The sequence below is a fragment of the Dryobates pubescens genome, chromosome 13, assembly GCF_014839835.1.
Source record: "Dryobates pubescens isolate bDryPub1 chromosome 13, bDryPub1.pri, whole genome shotgun sequence".
Taxonomy (NCBI): domain Eukaryota; kingdom Metazoa; phylum Chordata; class Aves; order Piciformes; family Picidae; genus Dryobates; species Dryobates pubescens.
The window spans coordinates 22,778,548-22,794,320 of record NC_071624.1 but is presented as its reverse complement, the minus strand read 5'-3'; the positions used below and the strand labels follow the sequence as shown (position 1 = coordinate 22,794,320).

Sequence of the window (15,773 nt, the reverse complement as noted above, 5' to 3'; positions counted from 1 at the left end):
GAAACTGAAAGGGGGGAGGGTGGGGGGGAAGAGAAGCTCCTTTGCTAGGCCTGGTTCCCATCTTTGACTAAAGGCAGAAGCTGCAGTCCTGGGGTTGCTGCAGAAAGAGCTGAAGTGCTGCGACTCAAGATCAAGGGAAACAAACAAAAGCATCCTAGCTATGAAGTGCACAACTGTTGCAATGATCTCATGTACCCATAAGCAACATTCATAACCTTTGCTCAGGTCTCTCCTAGCTGCCAGAGCTAAACACAAGAGCTTCTACAGAAGAACATGAGCCACCAGTGTGCCCAGGGGGCCAATGGCATCCTGGCCTGCAGCAGGAAGAGTGTGGCCAGCAGGAGCAGGGAAGTCATTGTGCCCTGTGCTCAGCACTGCCCAGGCCACACCTGGAGTCCTGTGTCCAGTTCTGGGCTCCTCAGTTTAAGAAGGACATTGAGAGACTTGAAGGTGTCCAGAGAAGGGCAACAAAGCTGGGGAGGGGTCTGGAGCACAGCCCTGTGAGGAGAGGCTGAGGGAGCTGGGGTTGCTTAGCCTGCAGAAGAGGAGGCTCAGGGGAGACCTTCTTGCTCTCTCCAACTCCCTGAAGGGAGGTTGTAGCCAGCTGGGGGTTGGTCTCTTCTCTCTAGCAAGCAGCACCAGAACAAGAGGCCACAGTCTCAAGCTGTGCCAGGGGAGGTTCAGCCTGGATGTTAGGAAGAAGTTATTCCCAGCAAGAGAGATTGGCCCTTGGGATGTGCTGCCCAGGGAGGTGATGGAGTCCCCATCCCTGGAGGTGTTCAAGAGGGGATTGGATGTGGCACTTGGTGCCATGGTTTAGTTGATCAGATGGTATTGGGTGATAGATTGGACTTGATGATCTCAAAGGTCTCTTTCAACCTGGTTTATTCTATTCTAGTTTATTTTTTCCTATTCAAGCCCAAGAGGCTTTCTTGCCACAGGCAGGGAGCTACCTGAACACTGCCAAGCTCCAGCTTGGAGCTGTCTCTCACTGGCTTCCTGCCAGATTTCATTCCATGGACATAGTGCAGGATTCCTGAGGCTCACAGATGTGGTATTCCAATTCACCAAGGAATCAGAACATCCTCTCACTGGGGAAGGAGCTTTCTTCTGGCCAGTTGCACACACTGAGGCCTGAGCTGGGACACAGCCACCCCTCCTAAGAGCTAGGAGCATGTGGAGCATCCACAGTGTTAAAAACCAAACCCATCTCCCCCCACACGATGTCAAAGCTGCTGTGCACTGAGGGAAGGAGGGACAGGCAGCCAGCCAGTTTCCCTCTCCTAGACTTAAGCACAAGGTGAGAGCTGATTGTTCTTTAATGGATCAGGGAAACATTAAAACTGTCCACCTCCAACCCACCTGGGAGTAAAAGGAACATTTATTAGATGTACTAACCACAGCTGAGATGTCAGACTCCAGTTTATTGAAGGGACTAAATGGTTCAGAACAAAGGAAAGGGCAGCACAGTCCCACACAGGGCCTCTGCTGCTCCAGGCAGCCTTCCACAGCAGCTGCCCCAGCTTCTAACCTCTTGTCACATCTTCTTTCTCAGGCAGGGGAGCCACTGGAAAGAGCCAGGGGATGAGGCCAAACGTGCAGATGCCAGCACTGCAGACAGCATGGCAGGAGGGACATAGAGCTTCTGAGACAGCCCATGGCCAGGCAGCCCACTAGCACTGCCCAGGACAGCTGCAGGACTCCTGGGAAGGACTTTGTTCTTCATTTGCTCTTCAGCTGCACAAGGAAGGACACAGAAAAGAGAGATGGAATCTACAACATTGGTGGAGCTCCAGTGTAGATTGAAATCCCTTTTGCCTTGACCTTACCAGGTCATGACAAGAGGACTTTCTACTGCAGCCTGACACAGTACAAGCCAAGAGCCTCCACTCCTCTCCTCCCAGTGCCCACCCCAGTTTCCCCAGAGGTGGGACACCAGGGGTCAACTGAGCAGCTCCTGGCTGGAAAGCTGGGTCTCCACTCCACTCAGACAGACAGAAGGCAATACTGTTCCAAGGCACAAGAGGCAAGCTCAGGCAGCTCTCACAGGGGTGTTGTCACTTCTCTCATACAGAATTAACCAGGTTGGAAAAGACCTTTGAGATCACCAACTCCAACCTCTCACCCAACCCCATCTGATCAACTAAACCATGGCACCAAGTGCCTCATCCAGGCTCTTTTTGAACACTTTCAGGGATGGAGACTCCATCACCTCCCTGGGCAGCACATCCCAAGGGCCAATCTCTCTTGCTGGGAAGAACTTCTTCCTAACATCCAGCTCAAACCTCCCCTGGCACAGCTTGAGACTGTGTCCTCTTGTTCTGGTGCTGGTTGCTTGAGCAAAGAGACCAACTCCCACCTGGCTACAACCTCCCTTCAGGGAGTTGCAGAGAGCAAGAAGGTCTCCCCTGAGCCTCCTCTGCTCCAGGCTAAGCAACCCCAGCTCCCTCAGCCTCTCCTCACAGGGCTGTGCTCCAGACCCCTCCCCAGCTTTGCTGCCCTTCTCTGGACACCTTCCATCATTTGGAAGATGGAAGACAAACACCCCACAGAGACCTTCCAAGGTTAAAAAAGGCTTCTGCCCCTTGTGCTTGGGATACTGGGAGACCCTCAGCATGAAATGAACAAGGGCTGATGTATGGGCTGGAGAAATGATGACTTCTGCAGGAAAGCAGAAGAGAGTCAAGAAAAGACAACCCAATTCATTCTCCATCCATTACACCTTTGGAAATCCATTTTACTGCACAAAGGGCAAACCCTTTGCATCCACCTCCACCCCAGCACTTTCATCTGTTGCAGAAAAGCAGCAGCACCAGTGCTGGGCCTCCTACCAGGGAGTGCAGCACAGCAACCACTCAGCTAACAAAGCCATTTGTACCATCAGGATTGTCCAGCATAAAGGGCACTGCTGTCAGGAGGATGGAGGCTTGCACAGCTTCACAAAATTGGGTCTCCTTGGAAGTGCCTTCTGTCTGATCAGGGTCATCCTGGCTCACTGCTGATGCTTGCTTCAAGTAGGTAAAGGAGGTGTCAAAGTCTTCCATTGATTTGAATAAGGCAGCAGGCAGGGAGCACTCTCCAAGGGAAGGAGATGTCTGGAAGACAGAGAAAAGGTTCAGGAGAGGGTGATTAGAGCACACTTGGTTCATTAGCTGCCCTGAGCTTCATTAGCTCTCAAAGTCCACACACAACTGGAATAGCAGCAGCTGGATGATGACTTGGGAGGAAACACCACCAGCAGCCCCATGCAGATGGCAATGACAGAGGGAGTTTCTGAGCCTGAGGCAGAGGACATCCCTCTGCATTTTCACCCAGGAATAAAAGCTAAGACTCTGCTGTGCCAGTGGGGCACTAGAGGATGATCAAAGACCAGAAACAGCAGCAAAGAGATGCAGGTCAAGCTCTGAGCCCATGCTAATGGCCAGGCAGTCTCTCCTTGCCAGCCACTTTCAGACAGGGACAATCAAGGGGTTATTAAAACAATCTGCCAACAAGAACAACCCCTCCCAACAGCAATGGCAGAGAAAAACCTCCTCACCTTAACTACTGCCATAAGCTCCACAGGAGTTTCATTTGTATCCCCCTGCACACGTTCAGGGGCTTGGTCTGTTGTCCTTAGGGCACTCCCTTCATCCAAAAGTGGCCACACATCATCCTGTGGCTCCTCAGCAGACAGGTGGAAAGACAGCTAAGGAGAGGGATGAAGCAAGGCAAGGTCTAGCAAGATGCACTGGAGCAAACAGAGCAAGCAGATGACACCAACCAGAGATTAACAGAGAGAAAGTCCCTAGTGGTGTCCCCCAGGGATCAGTGCTGGGCCCCAGCCTGTTCAATATCTTTATTGATGATCTGGAGGAGGGCATTGAGTCCATCCTCAGTAAATTTGCAGATGACACCAAGCTGGGGGCAGGAGTGGATCTGTTAGAGGGTAGGAGAGCTCTGCAGAGGGACCTTGCCAGGCTGGTCAGATGGGCAGAGGCCAAGGGCAGGAGACTGAACACATCCAAGTGCCAGGTTCTGCACATTGGCCACAGCAACCCCAGGCAGTGCTACAGGCTGGGGTCAGAGTGGCTGAGAGCAGCCAGGCAGAGAGGGACCTGGGGGTGCTGGTTGACAGAAGCTGAACATGAGCCAGCAGTGTGCCCAGGTGGCCAAGAAGGCCAAGGGCATCCTGGCCTGCAGCAGGAAGAGTGTGGCCAGCAGGAGCAGGGAAGTCCTTGTGCCCTGTGCTCAGCACTGCTGAGGCCACACCTTGAGTCCTGTGTCCAGTTCTGGGCTCCTCAATTCAAGGGTGATGTTGAGCTGCTGGAAGGTGTCCAGAGAAGGGCAAGGAGGCTGGGGAGGGGTCTGGAGCACAGCCCTGGGAGGAGAGAGGCTGAGGGAGCTGGGGTTGCTTAGCCTGGAGAAGAGAAGGCTCAGGGGAGACCTTCTTGCTCTCTCCAACTCCCTGAAGGGAGGTTGTAGCCAGGTGGGGGTTGGTCTCTTCTCCCAGGCACCCAGCACCAGAACAAGAGGACACAGTCTCAAGCTGTGCCAGGGGAGGTTTAGGCTGGAGGTGAGGAGAAAGTTCTTCCCAGCAAGAGAGATTGGCCACTGGAATGTGCTGCCCAGTGAGGTGGTGGAGTCCCCATCCCTGGAGGTGTTTAAGAAGAGCCTGGCTGAGGCACTTGGTGTTATGGTTTAGTTGATGAGATGGTGTTGGGTGAGAGGTTGGACTTGATAACCTCAAAGGTCTTTTCCAACCTGGTTCATTCTATTCTATTGTACTTCTGGGCCATGTGGAACTGTTTCTGTATTATGGTTCTGCTTGCTTTTCATGAAAGCAAAAAACCCCAACCCCATGGAATGAGTGCACAGGGCCAAAGCAATACAGCTGCTGATCCCTGGAGCTGGTTTCACTGAGTGACAGATATGGCAGAGCCAAACTCCCACCTGCTCACACTGTTCATTGCCATCCACATTTGAGTTTGCTGTTTCACTGTCTGCATTTAGAGATTCCTGTGGCAAGCCAAGGTCTGGCTCCACCAGCTCAGCGTTCTCCTGCTGCCCACTGGGCTGAACATACAAGGCCAAAGGATTCAGTTCCATGAATCCCTAGGAACAAACAAACACACAGCTAGTACAGTCCAAAAAAACATGATGTAGCTACCACAAAAAAGACTCGGCCAGTTTCTAGCAGGTTTTAGTAAGAAGAACACCACCCATAAGTTAGATTTATATTCACAGAACCATAGAATTCTTTTGGTTGGAAGGGACCTCAAGGCTCAGCCAGTTCCAAGCCCCCTGCCATGGCCAGGGACACCTCACACTCCAGCAGGTTGCTCACAGCCACCTCCAGCCTGGCTGCAAACACCTCCAGGCAGGAGGCTTCCACCACCTCCCTGGGCAACCTGTGCCAGGCTCTCACCACCCTCCTGGGGAACAACTTCTTCCTCACATCCAATCTCAATCTCCCCATTTCTAGTTTTACTCCATCCCCCCCCAGTCCTATCACTCCCTGACAGCCTCACAGAAATTTTCCTCCTACAAAACTCAAATTCCTCTCCCTCCAGCAACAAAAGGAATCAGCACTGCCCCCTCCTCCCAAAAATCTGACACACCCATGCAAAACCACAGCTGTGGGCTCTACTCCAGCCAAAACACACATCCTGCATCTGCTGACTGCACCAGCAGGCACAAGCACTCTGGGATTGTAAAGCCCAACTTTCAGCTGAGGAAGAAAAATCCTGGCAAAGCCATCCTGACAGCTTCCACATCCACACATCTCTTCCTGTGACTGAGCTGAGGCAATCAGCAAACAACCCAGATGGGCCCAAGTCCTAACTGCTCTCTGGGCTGGCTTGCAACTTGGACCTCTGTCCAAGGTACCACGTCCCTCTGCCATGGTTATGCTGTCCAACACTGTCCACTTCACTGCCAAAGCAAGAGGCATTTGAAACCACTTCCCTAACTCAGTTTGTTAACAGCATAACCAATCTTCACTGCCTAGAGCAGAGAAGGCCCAAACAATTTACTGGCCTGCCCTGTTCCTCACCCAGCTGCCCTTGCCCCTGTGCAACACTGCTTTAACTGAGAGACCAAAAGTCTTCTCAGCTTCCTCTCACTGTTTGCATGAGCCAGAGAGCTCTTAAATTCTAGCCAGGAAACCCTGCTGGAATTAAGAAGGGATGTAATCAATTCACCAACACATCTCTCAACCACCTCTCAATTCCCTCTAAGGTTGGTCTAATGCTGAGACCATCTGGAGCTGTTTCCCCACTTTTCCATACCATTTACACAAGATGAGCAGCAGCCTCAGACGTAGCTGCAGCTCTAGCAAGCTAATCACCTGCAGAAAAGCCCCAAAACCCAACCCCACCTTGGAATTCACTGTCAGAAGACACCATGGAAGTAATTTATTCTACTGCACCCAAACACCTCTGCTGCTGTCATCAGATTCATCACCAAGAAAGCTCTTGACAGTCACAAAGTGGCCAGCTAGAGGACAGCAGGGAACACCAGCCTGGCTCTTCACTAAACCACTTGCTTCATGGTGAAGATCTTCCCATTACAGGCACCCAACCACCCTTTCCCTGCCCTTCCTCTCAGCAGCACATTGCCTCCCTCCTGACCTGGGAGGGAATGTTCTCTTCACAGATGGCAGCATGTCCCTGGGTGCTCAAAACCTTGTGGAAGTAGATATCCTCCCTGGAGGATGTGTCACACAGGAAGAGATGCAAAATGCCATGCACATATTCATCCACAAAGCCCACAAGGAGTTCAGAGCCACACAGCTCCTCAAACAGAAGAGCTGCTGCATTGGACCACGTATCCTGAAGGAGAAAGAAAAGTGTGAAGGCACTTCAAGGAGAAACACAGGTGTAAAGACACTTAAACCACACCAACTGCCACCAGCTGAGACCTCCCCTTGTGGGCCCTGGTCAAAAAGGCAATGAAGCCAGCTCTGGTGAGGGACAGAAACAGGAGAGGCAGGCAAGGAAGATTCCCAGCCCTGACCTCCAACAGCCCCAAAGCCTGCAATGCCAGCTACACTGGGAATGCCCTTTTGCCCCAACAGCTTCATTCCAAACATGCTCTGAGGGCCATCTCCAGTGTGAGTGATCAGGAGAAAAAGCCAGGCTCTGCTTGGCAGCTCTCATCCCTGTGCTGCTGAACAAACCTGCACATTGTGACACTTTAGGATGTGCCTGTGAGGACAGGACAGCTGCAAAATTCTCTAGCTGAATGTTTGGGGGTAAAACTGAAAACCAAAGATTCCTTCCAAACTAATTTCATTGGTCAGATGTGAGATGTAGCCTAGCAACTCCCTCTCACATTCTTCCTCTCACTCACTCCAGCTTCAGTCTGTCTGTCTTTCATTTCTTGGCCAGAGTGCATGCAGCTGACCCTGCACTGCAGCTGGTAAGAAAAACTAACTTTCGTAACAGCTGCTTTGAGCTAACAAAGTTCCCTTAATATCCTTTTCCCTCTTTCTCCTTGTTAGTCTAATTAACTAGAGGGGAAAGGGAAAGGGGGAGAGAGGTTGGTGGTGAATGGTGCCACAGCCAGCTGGCGGCCAGTCACCAGTGGCATCCCCCAGGGATCAGTGCTGGGCCCCATCCTCTTTAACATCTTCATTGATGATCTGGAGGAGGGGATGGAGTCAGTCATCAGCAAGTTTGCAGATGACAGCAAGCTGGGAGCAGATGTTGGTCAGTTAGAGGAAAGAAGGGCTCTGCAGAGGGACCTCGACCGACTGGACAGATGGGCAGAGGCCAACAGGATGGCATTCAACAAGTCCAAGTGCCAGGGGCTGCACTTTGGCCACAACAACCCCAGGCAGTGCTACAGGCTGGGGTCAGAGTGGCTGAGAGCTGCCAAACAGAGAGAGACCTGGAGGTGCTGATTGACAGCTGCCTAAACATGAGCCAGCAGTGTGCCCAGGTGGTCAAGAAGGCCAAGGGCATCCTGGCCTGCATCAGGAAGAGTGTGGCCAGCAGGAGCAGGGAAGTCATTGTGCCCTGTGCTCGCACTGCTTAGGCCACACCTGGAGTCTTGTGTCCAGTTCTGGGCTCTTCAATTTAAGAAGGACATTGAGAGACCTGAAGGTGTCCAGAGAAGGGCAAGAAAGCTGGGGAGGGATCTGGAGCACAGCCCTGGGAGGAGAGGCTGAGGGAGCTGGGGTTGCTTAGCCTGCAGAAGAGGAGGCTCAGGGGAGACCTTCTTGCTCTCTCCAACTCCCTGAAGGGAGGTTGTAGCCAGGTGGGGGTTGGTCTCTTCTCCCAGGCAAGCAGCACCAGAACAAGAGGACACAGTTTCAAGCTGTGCCAGGGGAGGTTTAGGCTGGAGGTGAGGAGAAAGTTCTTCCCAGCAAGAGAGATTGGCCCTTGGGATGTGCTGCCCAGGGAGGTGGTGGAGTCCCCATCCCTGGAGGTGTTCAAGAGGGGACTGGATGTGGCACTTGGTGCCATGGTCTAGTCATGAGGTCTGTGGTGACAGCTTGGACTTGATGATCTTTGAGGTCTCTTCCAACCTTAGTGACACTGTGGCTGGGTTGGGTGGGGGAATCTGAGGTGGGATCCTCCTGCAAGGGGGATTTTTTCCTGGGTTGTGCTCTTCCCTGTAAATTCTTGTGTGATATTGTCAATACTGTGTATCTTGTTGCTTGTAAAACACAGCCTTCATTTGCTTCTCTGACTGGGTTAGCTGTGCTATATGTGGGTGTGGGTGGATGAAACCATCTAAACCACTACACAGATGAACACATACCTCTGTGGGTTTCACCCTTGCCAAGGAACATGGGATGGCCTGAGCAGGGAGCTTTGAGTAGCACCTCCTGCAGCACAAAACAAAGGCATCACCATCACAGCAAAACCACAGGAACACAAGGCAAAAGAGCAGAACTTCCTCCTCTCCCATCTTTTCAAATCAGCTGAGGAAGAGAGAGGCACATCTTGGGCTCTGCACCCAACAGCAGCTCTGGCAGACACTTCACACCCAGAGAATGGGCCCAGCAGGAACATCTGGTCCCTTAGGCCTTCTCTTGCTCATGCATCTTCCCACCAATCCCCTTCTGGTTACAAAGTTAGAGACAGAGAGCAAAGGCTTTTGAACCAAATGATGCTGGTGGCCAGGCACAAACAGAGGCAAATGAGGGGGAAGCAGCAGCTGTGGAAAAGGTGCTGAAATACAGGTGAGCATGAGTACCTCTGATACTGCAAACATGTCCCACTTGGGACTGAAGTCTGTCCAGGAGGATATGTGTGTCCATTCATGGTACCCAGAAAGAAGAATTAGGAAGCTTGTCCCAAAGTGACAGAAAGTGGCAAAAGTAAAGGCTGAGGAATGAAAGCAGAAACAGGGAAGATTTAGCCCAGAGCAGCTGTGAGGGCTGACAAGCAAAGGGCCTGGAGTGATGAGCAAAAGAGGTCTTAACACCCCCTCCAGCATTAGCATGTAAGCAAGGAAATGCTGCTGCAAGGTACCACTGCAGTACAATCCCAGATCCTTTCTGGAGTGTCCTTCCAAAGGAAGGCAGAGGCCAGTCAGCCCCACTTGGATCCCCAGCAAGGCCATGGACCAGTGTACCCTACCACTTTTCCAGGCACTTGAAGGTGACTGGGAGCAGCCAGGGCAAGTCATACTTAACCAACCTGACAACCTTCTACAATTATATGATTGGTCTGATAGGTCAAGAGAGAGCAGCAAGTTTTGTCTACCTTGACTTCTCTCAGGCTCTTGACACTGAGATGCTCACAGAAAAGCCAGCAAAGTATGGGCTGAATGAGCAGTGAGGTAGATTGAGAACTGAAGGGCCAGGCCCAGAGAGTGGTGATCAGTGGCACAAAGCCTAGTTAGAGGCCAAGAACTAGCAGTGCACCCCAGGGGTCACTACTAGGTCCAATACTGTTCATCAGCTTCATTAATCACCTGGAGGATGCTGAAGAGTGTAAGCTTCAGCAAGTCTGACAAGGATACACAACTGAGAGGAGTGGCTGGTGACACCAGAGGGTCATGCTGCCATTTAGAGGGACCTCAACAGGAGAGAGAAATGGGCTGACAAGAACCTGGTGAAGTTTAACAAAGGAAGGGGAGGACCACCACCACACACCACTGTATCACAGTACATTAGAGGTTGGAAGAGACCTCCAGAGATCCTTGAGTCCAACCCCAAGATCATTGAATCCAACCCCACCAGAACACTGGGGACAGACCAGCTGGAAAGCAGCTTTTTTACCATGAAGGTAACTAAGCCCTGGAACAGCTTGCTCAGAGACAACTCAAAACCTGTCCTGACAGGGGCAGCCCTGCTCAACCAAGGAGACTGGAGAGAGCGACCTCCAAAGGGCTCCTCCAAGCTCAGTTATTCTGCCAAGCGTGTGTAATTCACTTACTTGAGGAATCTCAGGGCAGACCTCGGGACAGGATCGAGGTTTCCATAATCTGCATAGAAGACCTCCACCTGCTGGTGGCTGAGCACACGGTGGACGATGACTCGGTACCACCAGGCGGCGACCCTAACGCAGCAGAGCTGCCCCGGCCGCACCGAGCGCTCGGGCATGACGTAGCGATCGCAGAGGCGCCTGTCGGAGTAGCAGTGCCTGCAAAAGATCAGCGTGAGAAGCTGCGCTGCCTGGGCTGCAGGAGATGAACAAAGAGAAACACAGAGGGGCTTCAGAGGCCAGCCCAGAAAGCCAATCACATCCTGGGCTGCAGCAAGAGAAGCACAGCCAGCAGGTTGAGGGAGAGGATTCTCCCCCTCTACTCTGCTCTGGGGAGACCCCACCTGGAGCACTGAGTCCAGTTCTGGGGTCCCTATTACAGGAGGGATCTGGAGGTGCTGGAAGGCATCCAGAGAAGGGCCATAAGGATGAGCAGAAGGCTGGAGCTGCTGGACAGACTGAGGGAGTTGGGGCTATTCAGTCTGGAGAAGGCTCTGAGGAGACCTTACTGTATATCCAGTAACTGAAGGGGACTACAAGAAAGCTGGGGAAGGACTTCTGAGGGTGGTGTATCACTGGGGGTGGTACAAAAAACCTAGAAATGGGTAGATTGAAATTGGATGTTAGGAAGAAGTTGTTCCCCATGAGGGTGGTGAGAGACTGGCACAGGTTGCCCAGGGAGGTGGTGGAGGCCTCATCCCTGGAGGTTTTTAAGGCCTCATCAAGCCCTACCTTGAATATCTCCAGGAAAGGAGCCTCAACCACCTCCCTGGGCAACCTGTTCAGTGTTCCACCACCCTCAGAGTGAAGAACTTCTCCCTGCTATCCAATTTAAATCTGCCCTTCTCTAGTTTGAAGCCCCTGGCCCGGTCACTGCAGGCCTTTGAAAGCAGTACAGCACCTCCACAGCAAGCAATGAAGCCAGCAGCAACCACAACTAAGAGCTGGGTGCCCTGTTCCCTCAGGGCAGACACATAGCCCAGGGCCAGAGGCACTCATCAGCAGAAGGTGTTCGCACCTGATGGCGATCATCAGATCCAGCAGCTCGTGAGGGGCTTCCCTTCGGCGGACGTGGATGTAGAACTGGCTCGGAGAGACGACGAAGGCCACGAAGACTCCCACCGCGCTCCTCCTCTCCAGGGGGGGCAAGCCACAGAGCCTGCCCTCCTGAACAGCATCAGCAGGGATCTCTGGAGTCAGCAACAACTTGTCTGGTAGGGGCTGCTCCAAATCTTGAGGCTGCAAAGGAGTAAGAGGGAGGTGGCACTTGAATGGCGTCGTGCACTGAACATGAACACAGGTTGACTGACTTGCCTGGGGACCTGGGAACCCCTGAGTGCCAGGGAACCCCAACAAATGCACTAGCTTGGATTAATCCTTGTGATAGAAACATTCACTTTCAGGCTCTTAGGATAGAATAGAATTCACCAGGTTGGAAAGGACCTTGGAGATCATCAAGTCCAACCTCTCACCCAACACCATCTGATCAACTAAACCCTGGCACCAAGTGCCTCATCCAGGCTCTTTTTAAACACTTCCAGGGATGGGGACTCCACCACCTCCCTGGGCAGCACATCCCAATGGCCAATCTCTCTTGCTGGGAAGAACTTCTTCCTAACATCCAGGCTGAACCTCCCCTGGCACAGCTTGAGACTGTGTCCTCTTGTTCTGGTGCTGCTTGCCTGGGAGAAGAGACCAAGCCCCACCTGGCTACAACCTCCCTTCAGGGAGTTGGAGAGAGCAAGAAGGTCTCCCAGATCAGGTTCTGGGCCCCTCAGTTTAGGAAAGATGTTGAGATGCTGGAAGGTGTCCAGAGAAGGGCAACAAAGCTGGGGAGGGGTCTGGAGCACAGCCCTGTGAGGAGAGGCTGAGGGAGCTGGGGTTGCTTAGCCTGCAGAAGAGGAGGCTCAGGGGAGACATTCTTGCTCTCTCCAACTCCCTGAAGGGAGGTTGTAGCCAGGTGGGGGTTGGTCTCTTCTCCCAGGCAAGCAGCACCAGAACAAGAGGACACAGTCTCAAGCTGTGCCAGGGGAGGTTTAGACTGGATGTTAGGAAGAAATTCTTCATAGAGGGTGATTGCCCACTGGGATGTGCTGCCCAGGGAGGTGGTAGAGTCACCATCACTGGAGGTGTTTAGGAGGAGACTGGATGGGCTGCTTGGTGCCATGGTTTAGTTGATTAGATGGGGTTGGATGATAGGTTGGACTTGATGATCTTGAAGGTCTCTTCCAACCTGGTTTATTCTATTCTACTCTACTCTATTCTAACACTTCAGCCTCACCTACTGCAACAGGCACACAACAAAATCAGGCAAGTCCAGTTGCAAGTAACTATACAAAAGTATCATCATCATTACCAGGGAGCAAGCTCATGCTTAACCTGCCAGGGGTGACCTGCCACATAGACCTCAAGACCAGACACAAGACAGAGACCTAGTCTGGATGGCACATAAAGCGATACACTGGGTCGGTGTGAGACTGGTCACCTCCAGACTCATCTGGAACAGACACACCACAAATGTCTGGAGGCAGCAGTGCATCAGCAATGCAAACTTCACAATAACAAAAGCAGGAAAGAGAGGATCACCCCCTGGATCAAGAGATGGAAAAGCTACAGATTGCTTATCCACATGCTTACTTGTTGGAGGCCATCACCCAAACCTCCTGTCTGTGATTCTACTGGCTCTGACTTCTCTTCTGCTGTCAGGTGGCAGCTCTGTGTCTCGTGGCTGGGTTCCAATGGAGGCTTCTCAGCTGCAGGTGCTGCTGCAAAGAGAAGAATGATTAGGTTGTTATCTTGTGTCAGACTGACACAGTGGTACAGTGGGGCATATTAAGCAGAATGAGAAGACATCTGAAAATGGAAGTCTGAAAGCAGTGGTGCTGTTTCCCTCAACTCACCCTCACAGCCCTGAGGATTCTCTGGAGAGGAATCCTGCAGATTAATCCTTCAGGGCATTAACAAATTGAAACAAACCAAACCCCACTTGCTCTTGTGAGCATGCTAATGGCTCAATCAGTTGCTAGAATGAGAATAAACTTCATTTTCCCCAAGAATTTGGCAGGTAGGTGATGTTCTGTTTTCTCTCATAGATGTTAGGGGAATTCTGAGGCCATCTGCAGTCTCCTGGTTTCTGCTGTGGAGCAATGCAGCTATGCCTCAGACCAGGGCTCCAGTCTCCAAAACCACACTGGAAAGGCTTTACCAGCCTGCAGAGCAGACATTTAGGACATCCTTCTACCTTGTTGTCTACTGCCTGGAATGCCCAGAAATTCCAGTCCTGCACACACAGTCAGAAAGTCTCTGAATGAGATAAGCATCTCTCCTTTCCCCCAAACCCAGTGTCAACCTGTAGAAAACTTCCAGTTAACCCCCCTGGGGCCCCACTGTCCTTCTGTGCTAAGCCCCAGGGGAACTGGGACTGCTGCAGCAACTAGAAATGAAGCAGCATCCATGTGAAACACAAGGTGCCTGGCCACAGTGCTTGTGAGAGCTCTGGGCTTCCAGTTGCACCACACAATGCCTCACCTTGCTGCATCCCTTCCTTCTCTATCTCACTTGCCAGGAGGTCCTTCAGGGTCAGCAAAGAACCTGCTGCCGTCTGCACGACCGTAATGGTATCGGATACACTGCTGAGGACCTCAGAGAGAGAGGAGAATCCATACTGTGTGTACTGGAACTCTTGGCCAAAGTGTCTGCAGAAGGCCTTGTCAAAGTCTGAGAGAAAAACTGGTGAGGAACTCAGCAGGTGCTGCAGCTCAGCCTTCACCGTGGCTGGCAGGACAGGAGCCCTGCCCCTGCGAGGGACGCGCTGGGGACTCTGAGGGCAAGCAGCAGCGTCTGCCTTCACAGCAGCTCCCTTCCACGCCTTGCCACCTTTCTGCCTGGCAACCAGCTTGGCAAGCCCTTTGGTGGTCTCATCTGCAATGGCTACAGCAGAAAGAAAGAAAGAAAGAAACTATTATGTTGCCATGCTAATCCCACTGAAAGCTCTACGCAGGCAAACCTCCTCTCCTTTCCTTCCGTTTCTCCTCCCCCAGGACCTTTTCAGCAGCAGCTGTCTCCTTTGAAAGCAATCGCACTGAACTCGGGCTGACTTCCAGCAGGGCAACCACTTTGCCTCTCCCCTTGCAACCAGCCAACAGCCATTCCGCCCTCTCAACTCTATAAATCCAGATCCAGGTGGGTCAAACATTTTTGGGTACAGGATCTCAGCTGGAAAGTCAGCTGCTGTCAGTTTCGCTGGGAAAACAGTGAATGGCTCATTGCTCCCCTCAGCCAGAGTCACAATGAATCCCCACCACAGAGCACCCACCTGCCCAAGCAAAGCCTCTCTGGAGAGCAGCCCAGGTCTCCCCATGCTTTTTAACAACTTTTTCTTGTCTTAATGAGGCACTCTCCAAAGCCCTAGCATTCCACCCTTCCCAGTCCACTCTCTGCACCTCCTGTTTCCAGAGCTCTTCTCCCAACAAAGAGGTTAAAATAAAAAAGGTTAACTGATGCACACTAAACTTTCCATGGGGTCAGGTAGGGAAACACAGCTTCTGCCCCGAGGCCCCATCCCTGGGTCCTGCTGGAGTCTGCAGTTACAGTACAAGTGATGCTTACCAGTTCCAGGGCACCCTTAAGAACTGCCACTGCAGCTTCTGAGTGCAGAAGGCAAAACATATAACCAACTAGAAGCCTGGGTGATTTTTCAGGACAAAAGAGGAGAAACACTTAAAAAGGCAGATCTAAATACAAGAAGAAACATCAAAAACATTAAACCAAACCAAGCTATATGAGAAAAGGAGTGACAGAGATAGGAGACCTGCACATCCCCATTTTGAAGCAGCCTCACTTCACACCAGTATGAGGTTCAAACCAACTTCACCCATAAGGCAACAACCCCTCACCTTTCAGGACAGAAGTGCCTTTCTCACAGGGGCAGATCCTGACCACATCAGGCATACCTGCCATCAGCTCCAGGGTGGAGCAGAAGCCCAGGGCAGACAGAGGGAGAGGCTTGCCGACCATGGTCAGGTACACCTCCTCCAGCTCTGCTGGTGTTAACCCCGCTTTGGCAGCTATTAGCAGGGATCTGATCTCCTTCTTTAGCACCTCTGGCACCCGTGCCTGCTTCGCCATGGCCACACTGACGAGGAAACAAAGACAGGAAACAACTCCTGGTCCCGCAGCTCCTCCAATACAGGCGAAACACTTTTCAGCCCTCACCAGCTGATAGGCGGTGGGGGAGAGGGCAGCAAGCCAGGCTCCCCGCCCGCTGCTTCCCAACCACCTCAGTATATCCCTGATGCCCTGCTGGAGCTGCCACCCTCCGGCACCCCTGGGCCCCAGCTGAGTGCTCCTGCC

The 15,773-nt window shown here is 52.3% G+C and overlaps 1 protein-coding gene across 1 annotated transcript; it reads right to left on the bottom strand.

The window, feature by feature from the left end:
• Window positions 1-1,537: 1,537 nt before the first annotated feature.
• On the bottom strand, window positions 1,538-15,548 carry LOC104300258 (tudor domain-containing protein 5). The gene is made up of 11 exons (XM_009900512.2): window positions 15,317-15,548; window positions 13,950-14,351; window positions 13,059-13,186; window positions 11,440-11,660; window positions 10,374-10,580; window positions 8,749-8,815; window positions 6,612-6,812; window positions 4,933-5,094; window positions 3,539-3,688; window positions 2,879-3,095; window positions 1,538-1,737 (listed from the first exon to the last, which is right to left on the bottom strand). Exons 1-11 carry the CDS (start codon window positions 15,546-15,548, stop codon window positions 1,538-1,540), a joined length of 2,187 nt encoding a protein of 728 aa, XP_009898814.2.
• Between the last annotated feature and the right edge of the window lie 225 nt (window positions 15,549-15,773).

Coding starts and splice junctions, on each gene's coding strand:
- LOC104300258 (XM_009900512.2), bottom strand. CDS start 15,548: ATGGCGAAGCAGGCACGGGTGCCAGAGGTGCTAAAGAAGGAGATCAGA. Junction 8,816..10,373: donor TCTGCCCTGAGATTCCTCAA/GTAAGTGAATTA, acceptor TTTGTGCTGCAG/GAGGTGCTACTCAAAGCTCC. Junction 6,813..8,748: donor CAAGGGTGAAACCCACAGAG/GTATGTGTTCAT, acceptor TTTCTCCTTCAG/GATACGTGGTCCAATGCAGC.